The sequence below is a fragment of the Gopherus flavomarginatus genome, chromosome 5 (assembly GCF_025201925.1).
Source record: "Gopherus flavomarginatus isolate rGopFla2 chromosome 5, rGopFla2.mat.asm, whole genome shotgun sequence".
In the NCBI taxonomy this organism is placed as follows: domain Eukaryota; kingdom Metazoa; phylum Chordata; order Testudines; family Testudinidae; genus Gopherus; species Gopherus flavomarginatus.
Window position 1 is genome coordinate 145247162 of NC_066621.1, and position 19313 is coordinate 145266474.

At 45.0% G+C, this 19313-nt stretch overlaps 1 protein-coding gene across 1 annotated transcript in view; it reads right to left on the reverse strand.

The window, feature by feature from the left end:
* Positions 1–19313, reverse strand: part of SYNE2 (spectrin repeat containing nuclear envelope protein 2) — a 273351-nt gene that overhangs the window by 186055 nt on the left and 67983 nt on the right. Inside the window, exons 26-32 of the mRNA XM_050952774.1 lie at positions 18767–18885; positions 18004–18127; positions 15680–15837; positions 14355–14502; positions 12440–13047; positions 9060–9239; positions 2087–2237 (exon numbers count right to left, since the gene is read on the reverse strand). Coding sequence (XP_050808731.1) covers positions 2087–2237; positions 9060–9239; positions 12440–13047; positions 14355–14502; positions 15680–15837; positions 18004–18127; positions 18767–18885 — 1488 coding nt within the window. The remainder of the gene's footprint in view (positions 1–2086; positions 2238–9059; positions 9240–12439; positions 13048–14354; positions 14503–15679; positions 15838–18003; positions 18128–18766; positions 18886–19313) is intronic.

Sequence of the window (19313 nt, forward strand, 5' to 3'; positions counted from 1 at the left end):
GGGTTCAACAATTCCTAACCTGAGGTTACAATGAGGACAGACACTCAAGCCCTAGGTTAACAAACTCAGGATCCAACAACTCGAGTTCTACTAACCCTGGGCTTACACTGCAGTGTAGACATATTATAGATGCAGCCAGCCACTGAGAAAGAGGTGGGGGAAGGTCTTGTGGCCCAGAATGAGAAGAGACTTTCTGTCCTACTATTTGATGGGAAAGTGGTACTTGAGTGCATACACATGTCCGGGTGCATCTGTTACAGGCTCCAGCCCTTTAAACCTGGAAGTTGTAGTCATAAGGCATATGATTATGAACAAGCATGTGACCTAGAGAAAACCAGACAGAAGGCTCGCCACCTAGGCCTGGTGGATGGTCTGGGAGACACTGGGAATCAGGAAAATCCCAGTGTGGGGCTGCTATGTAGTAGCAAGCAGAGGGCTGAAAGATTATAGACCCCAGAGAGGTCTTCAAGAGGAGAGAAAGGACTAATCCCCAAGGGGTACAGAGGATGGAGTGCCTGCTGCCCATGGGGAGGAACTGCTTATACTTATTGAGTGTAATATATCAGACCCCCCAAGCAAGGGGATGTTACCTGAACTACATAGGTTTGTATGCCTAACAGGGGAAACTAAAGCACTGGACATGTGACCCAGTGAAGAAAGATAATGTCCTCTTAATCCTTTATCCAGTTATGAAGTGCCTGTAGGCAAGAAGTGTGGTCCTATAGACCAAGCACTAGGCAGGGATTCAGGAGACCTGGATTCTATTCCCAGCTCTGCCACTGGCCTGCTGGATGACTTTGAGCAAGTCACTTCACTGCACTGTGCCTCAGTTTCCCCCTTTCTAAAATGGGGATAATGATACTGACCTCCTTTGTAAAGCACTTAGAGATCTACTGGTGAAAAGTGCTGTATACGAGTTAGGCATGACTATTGCTCTATGCATGCAGTGAACATTAATGGTGCTAAAAGGCATGCACTTGCACATGAACATCACAAGGACCACTTGAAAGTGACCACTTACTCCCTCTAAATCAGTCATAACCTTTGCAATGGTATCAGCTGATGCATACATTACTGTGAACACTTAACAGTTAGCAGACATCATATCTAACAGATGGTGGCTCCTGAGACTGAAGTTCTCATAGATGGGGTTTATCCTCCATACTGCATGTGAGCCAGGAGGAGAAAGGGGAAAAATATGAAATCCTGGATTCTGTTAGTGCAAATGCCCTCCTCACCCCCACAATCAAATCTGAAGATGGCTGCAAGGACACCTTCCTCAGCTCCTGCCTCAGCAGTAACTTCAAAGTGCTGTCCACACAGCTATTTTTAGAGCACTAACCCAAGCTGGGAGGCTTGCTCCCGCAAGCTGTGTAGACGTACCCTTAGAGGTACAGCCCAAAAGCTCACCCCAAGTGTTTCAGGTATTCCTCTGAGCAAGGAAGGAAAGTGATTATCTGCGTGATATGCAAGGATTGTAATTTTGATCTTCTGTTAGAGTACAGAGTCACACCAGAAACTTCTCTGAAGCAAGAAGCCTAAAATTATTACATTTAATATATTATGTTCATTGTATGTTGTCTACTGTGCTAAAAAGGGTTTGTCTTTATATATCTCAGCTATTTAAAATGGCCTCTTAGTAAATAACTAGACTTGCTTTGCTTGTGTATTTAAAAATTGTGCAATAAAAGCCTCTAATATATAAAAATGGTGGAAAGTTGGGAGGATATTTTAAAATAGCATGGCTGAAATACCATTGATGTCACTGGGAGTTTTGTCTTCAACGTGGTCAGTATTTCACCCTCTCTCTTTATAACATTTTTATTTAAAAAAAAAAATCTCACAAGTTGAAAGTGAGCTTAGTTTACTGTATAGAGTTAGAGATGAGCCTAACACAAAAATCTGGTTCTGAACATACTCCAGAATATCTTGGAGCCGAAACCAGAGCCAAGTCTCAACTTTGCAGCTCAATCCTACATCTATAATGGGATGAACAACAGCCCACATCTGAACTCCCTCAAATTTTGGGAGGATCAGATCTGGATTTAAACTTTTTAGCTACACCCTTTACCTCTACAGAACTCACCTTTGCTATCATCCTCTGCAGATTGTCTTTCCCCATGTAAGAAGTCTGCTGTGAGAGGACACTCTCTTGTTTCTGGATCATGTTCGTCAGACTATTTTTGCAGCTTTGATACTGCTTCAGGAGCTCCAGCACCCTCACACATTGCTCCTGGCTATTCAAAAGAAGAATTATTTACCATACATGTGTAAAGGAACAGCTTCAACCCCTCCTCTCTTCCACACATAAAAGTGACATAATATTAATAACTCACATTTATATTGCACCTTTCATTCGGAAGGATCATTTCACCCAACACTGGGATGAAACCCAACTGCTATTCAACCACATACAGCAAAATTTCACCACAGTTTAGGGCAAGAAATTAAAAATATTATCTCCAACAGAAACTGCAGGAGGAACTCAGTACACAAAATGTAATTCTGCAAACTGAAATTTGAGCAGGCCATTGGGATTAATTTACAGTAACTGCCACAGGACCTTTAAGATGGTATTTTCAAAGCTGCCTATGGTAGTGGTCCCCAACGCTGGACCCCCGGGAGGGCACCAACCAAAATGCCGCCGAATTTCAGCGGCATTTCGGCGTCGCTCCCGAATTTCGGCAGGGACGCCTCTCGATGACATCGCTTGTTGACGGCAAGCGGCATCATCGAGAGGCGTCACCGCCGAAATGCCGCCGAATTTCAGCGGGTGCTCCACCACCACAGTGGTCCTTCGTCTGGCGCCCGCATCTAAATGTGGCATCTAAATCCTGTAGGCAGCTTTGAAAATACCATCCTTCCTGTTTAGGATCTCAGTCTGGTATCTCATCTAAAAGTTCAGATCTTCTGTGGCACAATGCCCCTTTCCTCATACTGGAACACTAGTTAAGTATAGACTTAGAGGGAAGAGAAAGTTACTCACCTTGCAGTAACTGAGGTTCTTCAAGATGTGTCCCCCTGTGGGTGCTCCACTCTAGGTGACGGTGCGTCCCGGCGCCGTTGATCGGAGATTTTCGGTAGCAGTGCCTGGTCGGGATGCATGCACTCAGTTGGTATCTCCCGTCTCATTGGAATCTTCCTGAGTGCGTGCACCCCACACCCTCCTCAGTTCCTTCTCTACCGTGGAGAATCATACCAGTACTCCAAAATAGAGGGGAGGAGGGCGGGGAGTGGAGCACCCACAGACACACACATCTTGAAGAACCTCAGTTACTGCAAGGTGAGTAACTTTCTCTTCTTCTTCAAGTGCTGTCCCTGTGGGTGCTCCACTCTAGATGAATGTGTAGCAGTACCCACTATGGTTGGTGGGACTTTGGACATGTAGCAGTTAGTACTGTAGATAGTACTGTATGACCTACTATGGTGTCTGCCGTGGTGTCTTGCGTGAGAGCACAGTGTTTTGTAAACTTGTGTTCAGATGACCATATAGCCACTTTGCAGATGTCAGGAATGGGAACGTTGTGTAGGAAGGCAACGGATGTTGACACGGCTAGAGTGGAATGAGTTCTAATGCAGTTGAAGATTTTGCGCACGGTAATAGGATCTGATGGAGTTAGAGATCCACTTGGATAGACATTGTTCAGAGATAGCCGTACCTTTCGATCTTTCGATAATGGAAACAGAGTCATGAGGACTTACGAAATGGTTTAGTCCTGCCTAAATAAAAGGTGACTGCTCGCCTGATGTCGAGAGTATGCAGGGTTGCCTCTTGCGGAGTTTTGTGAGGTTTGGGATAGAAAGTAGGTAAGTATATAGGTTAGTTGAGGTGGAAGGTTGATACCACCTTAGGAAGAAATTTAGGATGTGGTCTCAAAGTGACTTTGTCTTTGGAGAAGATTGTGTAGGGAGGGTGGGCCATCAGGGTGCTCATTTCACCAACTCTCCCTGCTGATGTTACGGCAACTAAGAAAGCCACTTTCATGGACATAAGGAGATGAGAGGAGGTAGCCAAGGTCTCAAATGGAGGTTTCATGAGAGCATGAAGAACGAGGTTAAGATTCCATGCAGCTGCTGTTGGGTAAATTTCAGGGTAGAGATTTTGCAGGCCCGTGAGAAAGCGTTTTATGGTGGGGTGGGTAAAGAATGAATAACTGTCTAATAGTTCATGGAAGGTGGTAAGCGCTGCCGGGTGCACTTTGATGGAGCTGAGTGAAAGTCCATCCTGTTTTAGTTTCAGGAGGTAGTCTAGAATGTTAGGAAGGGTCACGTTATTGGGTACTAAGTGATTACGTGAGCACCAGAGGGCGAAATGCTTCCACTTCTGCAGGTAGGTTTTACAAGTGGAGTCTTTCCTACTGTGCAGGATGACATATTGGACTTGCTCGGAACAGGCTAGTTCATGGGTTTGGAACCATGAAGGAACCAGGCTGTGAGGTGGAGCTTTTGGAGCTGGGGGTGAAGAACCTGTCCGTTGTCCTGGGAAAGGAGATCTGGCCTGTTGGGGAGAGCCTGTGGGTGACCGGAGAACATGCAGAGTAGGTACGGATACCACATCTGTCTTGGCCAAGCCAGGGCAATAAGGATGACCCGAGCCTTCTCATTCGCAATCTTCCGAAGAACCCTGTGTAACAGAGGGATTGGCGGAAGGCATACAGGAGGGAGTTGTTCCATGGGACGAGGAGTGCATCTCCTAGGGATGCAGTCCCGAGTCCTGCTCTGGAGCAAAACAGGGGACATTTTCGATTCTAGGTCGTGGCAAAGAGATCTATTGACGGGGTGCCCCAGAGGAAGAAGAGCTGTTGGAGTACTGCGGGGTGCAGTTCCCATTCGTGTTCTGTCAAGAAGTGCCTGCTGAGTGCATCAGCAGTAGTGTTGTGGCAGCCTGGTAGGTAGGAAGCAATAATTTGTATTCGATGTTGTATACACCAATTCCATAGTCGGATGGCTTCCATGCAAAGGGAATGTGAGCATGCTCCCCCTTGTCTGTTGATGTAGTACATACATGCTATGTTGTCTGTTAAGACCCAAACAGATTTGTTCTTTCTGAGGGGAAGAAAGTGAAGGCATGCCCGCCTCACTGCTCTGAGCTCTAAGAGATTTATGTGTAGGTGCGTCTCTGATGCGGACCACCGGCCTTGTGCCCTGTGCTGCCCTAGGTGCGCTTCCCAACCGATTAGAGAAGCATCCGTGGTGAGCATGAGTGTTGGGGAACATTGCTGGAAGGAAAACCCTGTGCAGAGGTTTTCTGGACTTGTTTACCAATGCTGGGAAGCTATAACATTGGGAGGCGGAGTTAGCAGCATCCCTAAGGTGTGTCTGTTGGGTTTGAAATTGGAATTGAGCCAGTCCAGGAGACATCTCATGTGTAGCCTGGCGTGGTGTACCACGAAGGTGGCGGCTGCCATGTGACCAAGGAGCTGTAGGCAGAGTCTTGCCTGTGTCCTGGGACGAATAGAGAGTGTGCGTTTGAGCTGCATGATAGCGAGGAATCTGTGATATGGGAGCGAGGCTCTGCTCTGGATTGAGTCGAGATGAGCTCCGATGAACTTGATCTGTTGTGTAGGTGTTAGGGTGGATTTTTGGATGTTTATTTGGAGGCCTAGGCTGTGAAAGAGGGAGATGGTGAAACGGGTAGCTTGAAGTGTCTCGCCATAGGAGTTGCCCTTGATGAGGCAATCGTCCAGATAGGGGAACAGCGTAACCCCATGTTTGCAGAGGTGAGCCATGACACGGCTAGAGTCTTAGAAAAAACTCTCGGTGCTGCGGAGAGTCCAAAAGGAAGAACTCTGTATTGAAAATGGTCGTGACCGATTGTGAAGCGTAGGAAGGAAGCGTGTGTGAGCCGGATGAATTGATATATGAAAATAAGCATCCTGTAGGTCAAGGGCTGTGAACCAGTCCCCTTGATCCAGTGCAGGTATTATTGTGCCCAGTATGACCATCTTGAATCTTTGTATCCTCACGAATTTGTTCAGTCGGTGTAGATCTAGTATAGGCCTCCATCCTCTGGTCTTTTTCTGAGTTAGAAAGTAATGGGAGTAGAAACCTGTCCCTTGATGTTGTGTTGGCACAGGTTCCACTGCACCTAGTTGTAGAAGATGCTCCATTTCTGTGAGAAGTAAGTGGTCGTGAGAAGGGTCCCTGAAGAGGGACGGGGAAGGGTAGGAGGGGAGATCCTCCACTTTGGTCTGCAGTTCTTTGGGGATGTCAGATGCAGACAGCCATGAGGATCTGCGCATAACCACAGCTGCAGTGGTACGGGCTGCTCTGCCCGCCATGTCTAGAGATGCCTGCAGGGTCGTTCTGGAAATCAGTTGGCCCTCAGTCAGGATTGATTTGAAGTCTGCTCTCCTATCCTCTGGAATGTAGGAGGCAAATTCAAAAAGTTTATTGTAATTATCAAAGTCATAACTGCAGAGGGGAGCAGAATAGTTTGCAATTCTGAATTGTAGTGTGGAGAACATATAAACCTTGTGGCCCAAGACGTCAAGGCGTCTAAGGTCCTTGTCTTGCGGGATGGGTCGATATTGTGACTGTTTCGTCCTCTGTGCAGCTGCATCCATGAAAAGAGTGGTGGATGAGAAAATAGGAAGTCAGCATCCTTAGCAGGGACATAGTATTTACGTTCGGCCTTTTTGCAAGTTGGTACTAAAGAAGCTGGGGTTTGCCAGAGAGTGTCAGCTGGCTCCAGGAGTGCTTTGTTTATAGGGAGCGCGATTTTTGAGAGTGCAGACGGTTGCAGGATTCTGAGGAGTCTGTGTTGCGTCTCCTGAACCTCTTCAAAGGGGATATCTTGACTGAGTGCCACCCTCCTGAAAAGTTCTTGAAATTGTTTACAGTCGTCCACGGCCCGTGGAGGCAGAGGGAGGAGGGCTCCGTCCAGGGCTAATGAAGAGTTAGGGGTCGGTGAGTCAGGATATGGTGCGTAACTTGCATACTCAGGAGGGGGCTCAGGCACCTTAGAAGTGGACGGATTAGGAGATTGAGGCACAGGAGGATGATTGGTAGGAGGATGTTGCCAAGGGTACCACTGAGGCCAAGGCATAGGGTAGGAGAACCCAGGTGTCGCCCATGGGGGGGGCAAAATAGGGAAACTGAGGCTGGTGGCCTTGAGCCATGACCTGAGGTAGCAGAGCTGCCTGTGGAGGAGAAGCAGGAGGGGAGAACTCCGCTTGCTGCTGTAAATCAAGTTCACCGTCAGTGAAAGCCAGTTCAGATGGAGAGAGCAGCGGTTCAAAAAAATGAGCCCTGTGTATCTAGGAACGGAGAGTGAGGCTCAGGTGGCACTGAAAGGTCATATTGAGTGAGAAACTGTTGCTCCTGCTCCCTGGGCTGAGCTGAGCCTGCTCTCTGCTCTAGCTCATTAGCAGAAGAAAGTGAAAGTGACAGTAGTGCTGCAGACTGCGTAGAGGTGCCCTGCAGGGGGTCTGCTGCTGGTGCCCGGGTAGAAGATAAGCTCAGTGCCAACGTTCTTCTCGGTGCTGAGGAGGGGCGTACTGCCAGCACCGTGGCCATTTGTGGTGCCCAGGAGGAGCACGCTGCCGGCACAGCGGCTGTTTGCAGTGCCGAGGAGAAGCACGCTGTCGGTACTGTGGCTGTTTGTGCTTCTGAGAAGCACGCTGTCAGCACCGCAGCCGTTTGCAGTGCTGAGGAAAAGCGCACTGTCAGCACCATGGCTGTTTGTGGTGCCGAGAAGGAGCACGCTGTCGGCACCGCGGCCGTTTGCGGTGCCAAGGAGGAGCGCGGTGTCAGCACCGCGGCCGTTTGCGGTGCCAGGGAGAAGCGCGCTGTTGGCACCGCAAACGGGGGAGCGCAATGTTGGCACCATGGCCATTTGCAGTGCCATGGGGACCGGAGCCACAAGGACCTTCCTGGCGCAGGAGGTCGGATCCCTGCCTCTGCGCTCTGTCAGAGCCGGAGCTGAGGCATTAGAAAAAGCTGAGGCACCTGCCTTTGGCGCTGTCAGCACAGAGGGTAGGGATCTCGCGGGAGACCTCCTACCCTTGTTAAAGTCTCTCCTGTGAGACTGTTCTGCTTCTTGCCTCCACTCCAGGGAGGGTGAAGCAATGCTCCCCGCTGGTTCAGATCTGGCTGGGGAGCGTGTGGGAGCGGGTTTAACTTTTCCCATCTCCGAAAGCGGCTGTAAGAATTTTTCCCTCATCAGTATTTTGAGCCGCAGGTCCCTGTCGCTAGGAGCTCTTGACTTGAGGCTCACGCAGTGTAGGCACTTTGCAGGGATGTGGGTGTCCCCGAGGCACTTCACACAATGTGAGTGCCCATCTGACCCTTGCATGGAGTGCTGACAGGAAATGCACCTTTTGAATCTTGAAGCTCCTGGCATTATGAATTAGAAATGGCCAGGGAGAGTGCCTCAACGGGAGACAAGCCTGAGGGATTTTTTTTTTTTAAACTAAGTAACTAACTATGTAACTATACTAAAGGAAGGAAAACAACTGGGATGTAACTAATAATTATTTCTATGTTCTTTGTTACTGTTTCCTATAGAGATCAGGGAAGAAAAGGCAGCACTGCCCCGAGTTCCGTCTTCAGCCGAGGATGGTTGAGAAGGAACTGAGGAGGGTGTGGGGCGCACGCACTCAAGAAGATTCCAACGAGATGGGAGATACCAACTGAGTGCGTGCATCCCAACCAGGCACTGCTACCGAAAACCTCCGATCAACGGCGCCAGGACGCACAGTCACCTAGAGTGGAGCACCCACAGGGACAGCACTCGAAGAAGTGTCATCTCTTGACTCACCATCAGTTCCATCAGGAGCTAGGTGTTTTAAGTTTTAAGAGTTCCCTCATCCAAGTACTCACCATGTTCCATACTTAGCTTGATATATGATAGGGTTACAGGATTGCAATAATAATACAATATGTTTTTAAATGTGAATTTTTGCCTAGTTCTAGTACTACGACAGCAACGTTTTCTTTTTTTCTAAGTATATTATTTACTTTCAAGTATCTCTGTTTAAGGTCCTTTTTCCGTTTTCTTTTATGAGAGATGTTATTACTCATATGACCTGCTTAAAATTTTCATTCTTTCTCCTTACCATTCAGCAAGTGACAGTTTTGTATCCTCCCACAACCTTTCTGTAACTGTGCACTGTTCATCTGCTTCTTCTCCTTTTGTCTCTTCAATCTGTAGAAACTTGTTAGCAATTTCTCGTATGGATTTCATTTCAATAGCATAGCAACTCAATTCCTGTTCCAATTCAGTTAATGATTTTATCCTTTATTAGAAAAGAAATAAAATATAGCCCTATATTAAAACAGATCATAGATTTTTTTTCCAAATGTAAGTATGAGGTTTCTTTGAAAGTTTATCATGAATGGCACACATCGACTGACCTAACATTAAATGGGAAAGACCTTATTAGTGCAGAGTTAAGGCTGCCCAGTGATAGCTCCTGCCCTTCCAGAATGTCAAGTTCAGCATTAACTCAAACTTCTGAAAAGCAGGAAATACACAGTTAAGATACCTATGCAACCTTAACTCTGGAGCTGGCAATAGCCACTGGGGATTATCTGCATGCTCTCCAGTTCCCTCTGTTAGGTGTAGTTGTATTGGAGGGTGTAAGAATAAGTTGGAGTAGGTTGGAGAAGCTGTGATTTGATTTGAGAACTGAGTCTGAGTCCCCCCATATTTGTTATCAAAGGAAAAAGGTGCATGTGGACCTTGATGTGCCATTCTACATCATTTCAATACAGAATCACATAGGTTGTCTCAGTAGCATGACACTGGGGCTTCTTGCTGTGGGTAATGTCAGTAGTGAGGTGGAATATGAAAGCAGTCTGTGGATTTAACCACGGGTAAGGGAAAGTATAGGTTTAGGTATATTCTGTGTGCAAGTTTGGAGGGTTTGTAAAAGGGTATGAAGTGACTGTTAAAGTTTGTAAGTCTGTCGAGGGTGGGTATAGGCGCAGTGTTTGAGCCCAACTGATTCAATTGATCCTCATTTATCTCTACCCACTTGACGTTGCTCCAACCTCCTACTGCCCCTATTTCCCCCACCCTTCCACCCCTAAAATGCCCCTCCCCTGGCAGCAAGCATTTGCATATCTAAATTTTTTAAAAAGTTACTGGACTTCTGGGCATACAGCCGTGACAGATTCACTTTCAGCAACAGCCTCCCAACCTTTTCCATATTTCAGCCCAAGGTGGGACTCCAACTGATGCTAACTAGGCAGGTCAAGTTCAAAGGACTACTGCTCATCTCCTTGAGATCTGCAGCTAGTGTGAAACTTTGCAGGCTCTGCATTCCTCTGTCCCCGCATGCTCAATATCATCAATTTGACACAAGAATTAGTGCAGGATGCTTGTGACAAGCCAAACTGGAGAAGCAAAATCTTTTTTGAAATAACCTTTTAATTTGATTTCCCCCCAAAGGGCGGGTGGGTGGAATGCCCTCTGTTGGGGTGACCCTTGAGCACTGGACACCCTTGTGTGATGATCAGAGACCTTGTTTGAACTCTATCCGTGACCCAAAACAGCTTTGCAAGAATCTCTCAATTTTAAAAAAAGATGTTTTTTTCCAGGAGCTGTATCTCAGGACCTGCTTGGTGAAATGGCCCCAAATTTGGGTCACTAGCAGAACCTTGTGAAGTACTGGTGCTGGTCCACTGGAGACTCTAAACAGGAATATTTGCCCCTCCCCACAACACATACTAATAATAGGAGGCCCCTTTGATCCATTCGGTGGCCTAAGTAATTGCTTTCATGTACCTTGTTGCAGTGGTACAGCTGTACTGATACAGCTGCACCACTGAAGCGCATCTGGTGAAGACACTCTATGGCGATGGAAGAGAGCTCTCCCAACTGCATTAAAAAAACCACCTCTGCAAGTGGCATAACTTATGTCGGTGTAACATATGTCGCTCAGGGGAGTGGAATATTCACATCCCTGAGCGACGTAAGTTTTCCCAATGTAGGCTGTAGCGGAGACATAGACCCAGCCCTGGTCTACACTGGGGGGTGGGGTCGACCTAAGATACGCAACTTCGCGTAGACGAAGTCGGCATATCTTAAGTTGACTTACCTGGCCGTGAGGACAGTGGTGAATCGATTGCTGCTGCTCCCCTGTTGACTCCGCTTCCACCTTTCACGAGCTGGAGTTCCAGAGTCGACGGGGAGCGCGTTCAGGGATCGATTTATCCGCGTCTAGATGAGACGCTATAAATCAGTCCCTGATAGATCGATCTCTACCCGCCGATCCGGCGGGTAGTGAAGACCTGCCCTCAGTCTGCTTATGCCTAGCGCCGGTGACCCCTGAAGCACTCCAAATTTCAAGGCAATCCAAGTAACCTTGTAGATTTCAGAACATTTAGAAAAGTCGAGCTCTAAAGAGAAAGCTGGCCTTAACTTTAATTGTAGAAGGGTCAGATGCTCAGCTGGTGTAATCTGGCACAGTTCTTCAGTGGAACTGTAACAATTTACACCACCTGAGAATCTAATCCAGGGGTCGGCAACCTTTCAGAAGTGCTGTGCTGAGTCTTCATTTATTCACCCTATTGTAAGGTTTCGCGTGCCAGTAATACATTTTAACGTTTTTAGGTCTCTTTCTATAAGTATATAATATATAACTAAACTATTGTTGTATGTAAAGTAAATAAGGTTTCTAAAATGTTTAAGACGTTTCATTTAAAATTAAATTAAAATGCAGAGCCCCCTGGATCGGTGCAGTGTGAGTGTCACTGAAAATCAGCTCGCGTGCTGCCTACCCCTGATCTAATCCAAAATTTCACAGGCCAATAGGTTCTATATTAATGTAGCTAATTACAGTGCCTTCAACTACTGAGTATCACTCTGGTCAATTTAAAATCTCACTTAAGGTGCCCTATTCTTTGAAAAGTGTGGCAATGTATGGATTTCATGAATAAAACAATGGATATAAATTAGTATTGACCAAAATATCAAATACCTGTGTGATACATGGTGAATGAATTTTCCTGAAGGGGAGCAGAGACCTCAAACATATAAATGCCGTAAGTTAACAGGAGGAGATGCGGATCATTTTAGAAAAATTCTCAGTTTGCCGTATGTGATATGCACTGACTTTTGACACACAAAGTTTCTACAATATATGTATCAGCATTTAGCAATATATTGTATAACTCTACTTGGCAGCATTTGTAAATTGCAACCTCACTGCTATCAGAGGTGGTCATTAAACCTAATGACTCAACCCTCTCAACTCCCTCAAGCAAACAAAGTGTAGCAGCATGGGGTTAAAGCAGCAATATCACGGAGAAGACTTTTTAAACAATGCGTCACTGATCCAACATGACAATCAGTTGACTTCAATGGGACTATGCTGTAAAGTTAAACACAAGTTTATGTGCTTTGCTGGATTGGAGCCATAGAGACTGGACCAACAGAACTTCTTGAAATTATTAAGTGAGGATCTAAAAAAGCTCCAATAAACATACTCACCTTTGTTGAACAGCAGGAATTGTTGGGTCCTTCAAGCCTATTTTATTAAACTTATCGTGTAAATCTTGAATATTTTTTAAGAGTTCATTATTCCTTGTGGAAAAAATCTCCAGTAACTCATTTTCTTGGATGAGCTCCTGCTTACTGAGATGGGCAAAAGCCTTGTTTGCCTTTTCCGATAAAGCCGCAATGAGTTTTTCACAGCAAGTCTTTCCCCCACATTCAGCATCTTCCAAGTAGATATCAAACATCTGCAAGCGCTCATCCAAACATTTAGCCTTTTCCTTCATCAGAGAAACTTCTTGCTGCACAGCTGCTTTTGCTGTGTTTCCTTGCACCGCAGGTTTGTCAGACATTGAAGAGTCCGTTGCATGCTCAATAGAAAGTTTAACTGTTCTCAATGAGGCCAAAAAAGCTTCTAGTTCTTTGAGGACCATTTCCCTGGCCTGCATTTTATGATTCATTTCTTCAAACTGCCTTTTATATTTAAGCATAATCTCGCGTGCTGCTTGCAAATCTATTAGGTTAAATTCATCTCCTGTTGAGCTGTGTAGGTTTTCGAGTTGTTTGCATAATTCAATCTGATTTACTATACAGCTCTGGACCTTCTGAAATTGAGAAAACCACAGCAGGTTTAGCAAAGAGAAAGAGAAATTGTATCTCATATTCCAAGAAAAACATAAAGCTGGAAAAAAAATGAGCCCCAGGCCCAGCCAATCAGCTAAATAGAAGCTGTAATGGCGATTGGCTCTCCGTTGCATTGCGTGCTCTGCAGGTGAGTCCCTCCCAACCCACACAGGGAGTGGGGGAGAGGGAAAGAGCAGCGATTGACAGGGGGAAGGGGAAAGAGGAGTGAACGGGGGTGGGCCCTCAGGAGGAAGGGGTGGGGTAGGGTAAGGACCTCAGGGAAAGAGGCAGGGCAGGAGTGGGGTCTCGAGGAACAAGGTGGGGCAGGGGCAGGGCCTCAGGGGAAATGGGCAGGGGAGGTTCTGGCACTCCTGCTGGAGTGTCCAGTTTTTATATATTACAAAGTTCGCAGCTCTACGTGAGGAGTCTTCCACTTTCTCTAAAAGTAAAATGCAGGTGTGCTGAAAAATCCCGCTGCAGAGTCTGTGACTTGGTTACAGTATCATGCACTCCCTGAAGAACAAAACAGTAAAACCGAGAGTCCACAGCTTTGGTAGTATGCAGCAGCTACCTTGAGAGCTTGAGACAACTGGAGTCAGTTTCAGAGCCCGGCAATTGGACTGTATGGTCCCCACTGCCAAGAAGGAGGTCAGACATAGGGTCTGCACCCAGAAGTCCAGTGCCTGAGAAACAGTATCTAAACTCTGCTCATCCTTAGCAAGCAGAGGCCATGTGGGATCCAAGATACTGCAGCCTGGTGAATGTCCAGCAGGGGGAACTTCTCAGGGTTGTAATAATAGTCTACTGAAATATTCTGCAATCTGAATTACACCACATAGTAGGTTGACTCTAAGAATCTTTGGGGAGCTGGTTTTGGATGGTAAGATCCATAGAAAAGGCTACTGATCATGCTTGCAGCAGCAGGAGCTTCCCCAACTCAGAAAGCCTGATACTAAACAGCTAGATTGGGACCAATGCCATTTTGGATGAAAAAAAAGACAATTATGAGCAAGGACTATTTGTGACTCCATTTTGAATGGGTACCATTGGTGTACACTTGGGTATGACTGTTGTATAGCAATGTTATTAAGAAAGAAAAGGGCAGCATGTTGTTAAAGGTCAGAAGGGTCAAAAAAACCCTCAGGCTACTGGAAGCTATTCCCAAATCCCTGAGTGAGAAGTCCCATGCAGTTATCCAGCTCTTGCGTGTACAAATGCCTATTTTTGCAGAGTATCACCTTGTACTCACATTTGAAAATTGAGATGTGGCCTCTGTGTTTTTCCTTACCTTCAGTTCTCCATAAATGAGATCAATATTTGTCAGAGTAAATTGCTGAATGTCCTTTCTGTGGAGTTGCTCGTTTGAGTCACATAGAAGAATGAATTCATTTTCTATCGGCGAAACAAATTCCAAAGCAATCTTTAAAGACTTCATTCTACAAGAAAGGTAAATAAACATGAACAGGAGAAGCTGGCAAGAAAAGATCCTGCAAATATTTCAAGGCAAAAAGCACAGTTTTACTGTAAACCAAAAATTAACTATTAGACTTTGGGAGCAATTCACTGATGTCAACAGAAGTTTTACCACAGACTTAAATAGGAGCAGGCCAATTCCAAACATTTTAACTCAATGGTTGAAAAAAAATGTACTAGAAAACTTGGGGATACTATAAAGTGGTCTTATAAAGTGGAAGTACTTTTTCACACAACGCACACTCAGCCTGGGAAACTCCTTGCCAGAGGACGTTGTGAAGGCCAAGACTATAACAGGGTTCAAGAAAGAACTAGATAAGTTCATGGAGGATAGGTCCATCAGTGGCTATTAGCCAGGATGGACAGGGATGGTGTCCCTAGCCTCTGTTTGCCAGAACCTGGGAATGGGTGACAGGAAATGGATCACTTGATGATTACCTGTTCTGTTTATTCCCTCTGGGGCACCTGGTACTGGCTACTGTCAGAAGACAGGATACTGGGCTAGATGGACCTTTGGTCTGACCCAGAATGGCCAGTCTTATGTTCTTATAAAATGGAGATTTGTTTACTATGGTTCTAGTGTAAGTATCTCTAATTGCCTACGGTATATTAGATGAAGCATATACAGCAGGGGTTCTCAAACTTCATTGCACTGCAACCCCCCTTCTGACAATAAAGTTACTACATGACCCTTGGGAGTGAGGATCGGAGCCTGAGCCCTGCCACCCTAGGTGAGGGGAAAGGGGGCCGCAGATCAAGCCCTGCTGCTCCGGGTGGAGGGAGAGGGGTCTGCAGCCCGAGCTCCACTGCCCAAGGTGGAGATGGAGCTTAGGCTTCAGCCCTGGGTCCCAGTAAGTCTAATGCTGGTCCTAGCGACCCCATTAAAATGGGGTTATGACCTATTTTGGGGTCCCGACCCACAGTTTGAGAACCGCTAATATACAGCATAAGATACTCCATAGAAATACATTAAGATCACGTTAAGTTTGTGTGTTTAAATTGAAAAATGCCAGGGTTCAAGCAGAACATACAATTCTAACTATGCCTTACAATGCAAAATATATACTACACAATACACTCTTTAATTGTATCATGACATACTATTTCTCAAATAACACAAAGTACAATGTTATTTTATACCTGGCATTTAGAATAATCTGATGTTCACTCCACTCTCTGTTAAGTCTGTTTTGTGTTTCAGAGATAACAGGCTTCCCTGTGTCATCCATAAGATTTTCTAGTTTAGATGCAATAATTTCAAACTGTGTCCAACAAGAATTAGCTTTACTCTCTATGATCTAAAAGAAAATACATATATTTAATTAATTCAAAAGGCATAATATTGTGCAAACAGACTGGTCAATTTTGAAAATTACCTTTAGAAGAGTTATTACAGGAATTGTGAATTTTCCATGTCAGGTGCCTCAGGCTTTTTTGTTGTTTGTTTGTTTTTTAAGTTTCAGCCATTTTTCAGAACAAGATTAGGGAAAAAATTACATAGTTCAACCTATGTTAACAAAAAATCTTACACCAATTTCACTGAGAAGCTCCAGTGCCTCCATGCTTTGTAGCAAGGATTTGAAATTTTACAGGAGGGTCAGATGTGTCTTCTACCATCCCTTTGAAAAGTCACCCAAATTTGGCCAATTTATAATCCTTTGAACTAGCTTGGTTTTCACACACTCAGTAGAGACTTGAGAGTTCAGCACCTAAATTCTCCAAAGATTTTGTCTGCAGTAAGTATGCTTCACACCCTCACAGCTCCTAGATGTGATTGGACTGTGCATGTGCCGTGCTCATAGAGTGACTGAAAATGCTCCAGCCCAGGGTGCAGGGGCTGAATACGATTTTCCCTGCAACTGTTCCTCCTGGTTGCCAGGGGCAAGTGTGGCGCCAAGTGGAATTAAGAGCAAGGAAACTCTCCTGTGCTCTTAGTGCCCAGGCATCAGAGAGGAAGAGTAATATTACTCCTGGGGGAATTCTGTGCTACTGTGTGCGCACGTAATTAATGAGCCATGCATATTTTTAATTTTTTTGCACAGAAAAAAGCTTCTGCTCAAATATTGCTGCAGTTCTGCCTTTTTCCCACCAGAAGGCGCTGTAGTGCTAGCACAGAGCAGCAGCTCCCAGCCAGCTAGGGAAAAGAAAGAGCCTGCCTTCTTTGCAGAGCCTGTCAGGCAAGGTCAGGAGACGGGCTATAGCGAGACAGACAGCGTGGGCTGTTGAGGAGGAGGGTCAGAGAGGGGCTCATTAGGGCTAGTGGGTGAGAACAGACTGGGGCAGGGGCTGAATGGGAGTGGAGGCACAGGGCCACAGGGGAAGGGAGGTGCAGGGCCACATGGTGATGGGGGAGAGCGTGCAGAGCTACATAGGGACAGGGGGTGGCTGAATGAGAGCACAGACACACATGGGGAAAGGGGGCAGGGGTACAGGGACAGAGGAGGGGGTGCAGGGCCACATGATGGCGGGGAGTGGATGTCTGAGTGGGGGTTGAAGGACACGTGGGGACAGGAGCAGATGTGCCTGACTGAATGGGAGAGGTCAGGGGTCAGCCAGGGTCTGCATGGGGGAAGCTCCCTAACAATCGCTCCCTGCCCTCCCCCCTAAAAAAAACCTGTTCCATACTTTCCCCACCCATACCCAACAACCCTCAAAGTTCACACCCAAGCTCCTTCCTAGCAATTTATTTCCCTCTCCCTCAGCTCCTCCATTACCCCTGACTCCCCCAAGCCTTTGCACTGCTTCTGAGGACACGGGAAATACGGTTCTGTATTGTAGTTTAAATGAATTATTACTCAGAGTTCTGTATTAATATGCCTAGTAAAGAATCTATTTGTCAAAAAACATTTCCTGAATCTTTTTTGTTGTCTGTATTGTTACAGACATACTTTCTGATAGGTATTTTGAAATAAATGACCAAAAATAATTGAAGCTGATGTGATTATATTGTGATATTTTAACAGAATTTTGCAGAGTTCTAAAATATTGTGCACAGAATTTTTAGTTTTTTGTTGCAAAGTTCCCCCAGGAGTAAAATATGGAAGAGCAATTGACTTTGCAACTTCAATGTTCTTTTAACATAGTTTTTTGTGTGTAGCAAATTTAGAGCATGACAAAATAATGTTTATAATTATTGTTTACAAACAATTCAGATCCTCTGAAACTACAATACCGCTGGAGTAATTTTGCACACAATGGTCCAAACTCTCCTCTCAGCTACACCGGCACAACTCCACTGCCATGTAAGGCCTCAATCTCACAAAGAGCTGAGCGTTTCTATGACTGTTGAATGTCTTCAACTCCCACTGAAGCCAGGAGCAGCTGGGGACGCGGATTACTCTTCAGCAGTATGCTCAGTACCTTGAAAAAGGGGGCCTCAAAAGAGAGTAATTTAACCCCCTTTTCCTAACATATTATATAAATTGTAGACAAGCAACATATTCTTCAAAATGATTGATATTTACCTGTAGATCTAGCAGCTTATTCTGAAGGCATGAGGTGTCTTTTATTTCATCAGTAAAAGGAGACTCTACTTCATCTTTGATTCTTTGTAAATGAAGTTCGAGATTACTCCTCTGTGTATCAAAGCTAGGAAAAGATGCAATAGTTCTTAGACAGTATCAAATTTACTTTAATAGAAGACAGGAAAGGAAAAATAATTGGGGTTGTGACTTGTTGAACAATTACTTTAATTGCCATTACTTTAACGGCAATTAAAGTAAATTCAGCAATTTGCTCATGTAATTGGGTTTTTTACCTAAATTCCAAATGTTACATGAATAAGCATTTGTGTTTAAAATGGAGTAATTGCTCACCTAGTTACCTGATCTGTGTGTGCAAATTCTAATTTCAGGCTCAAACACGGGTTTTGTGTGTGTAAAAACTACGAATTTCTGGAAATTTGGCCCAGAATGTTTGGCTTCATCATAGTCAGGCACATACACACACCCCAAAGCAAAGCTTCCTCTAACTAAGGAAGAGCGAAAAGCAGAAAAATCACTAAATCTGGTAGTTTCCTTGCTATAGAGATCTAATTTACATTTAGAGACTACTGTGAGTGACTGTATAGTAAGATAAATAGATAGTTAAACAAAATTTAGAAGAACAAGTAGAGAACAGAATTCAGCATAGCAAAAATAGTCCAGATATATGAAATTCCCAATTTACTTGTAACTGTTTAATATAGTATTATCTCTCAATGTACATATTTTGCCATTTAAAAATTACCTCTCTAATAAAGTCTCTAAAGGCAAATCACTGTCTTTCTCAAACTTCTTTGTACAGCTTTCACCATTCTGTTGTTTCACGTCTGATTCCAAAATTACATCTGAAGCTGGTCCTGATGCCTAATCAAATATAAAAATCAGTTATGTTGATAACTGCATTACCTTATATCTATGCATTCAACCAAGATCAGAAGACATACATACACTGCAGAAAGAAACAATCACTTTTTCATGCGAAATACACCCAATTTCTGAAAGAAGCAGCTGTTTAGGAACATAAGATTCACTTAAACTAGATTATTAAGTAAAATTATAAAATACACCACTTTCCATGGACTATAAACATGACACTTGAGCCATCAGCAAAGCAGCAGATTCCATCACTATACAATGGACAGTATTTGTAGCACAGCGTGAGAGCGCTTCCTCATCGCAGTAGTGCATACTGCAACCTCAGCTACCTTAACAGACGTTTCCTCCATATCCTCAGCCATTGGTGCTAATACAATGGAGACACAAGCTGAACTCTGTGCAGGTCACCAGCATGT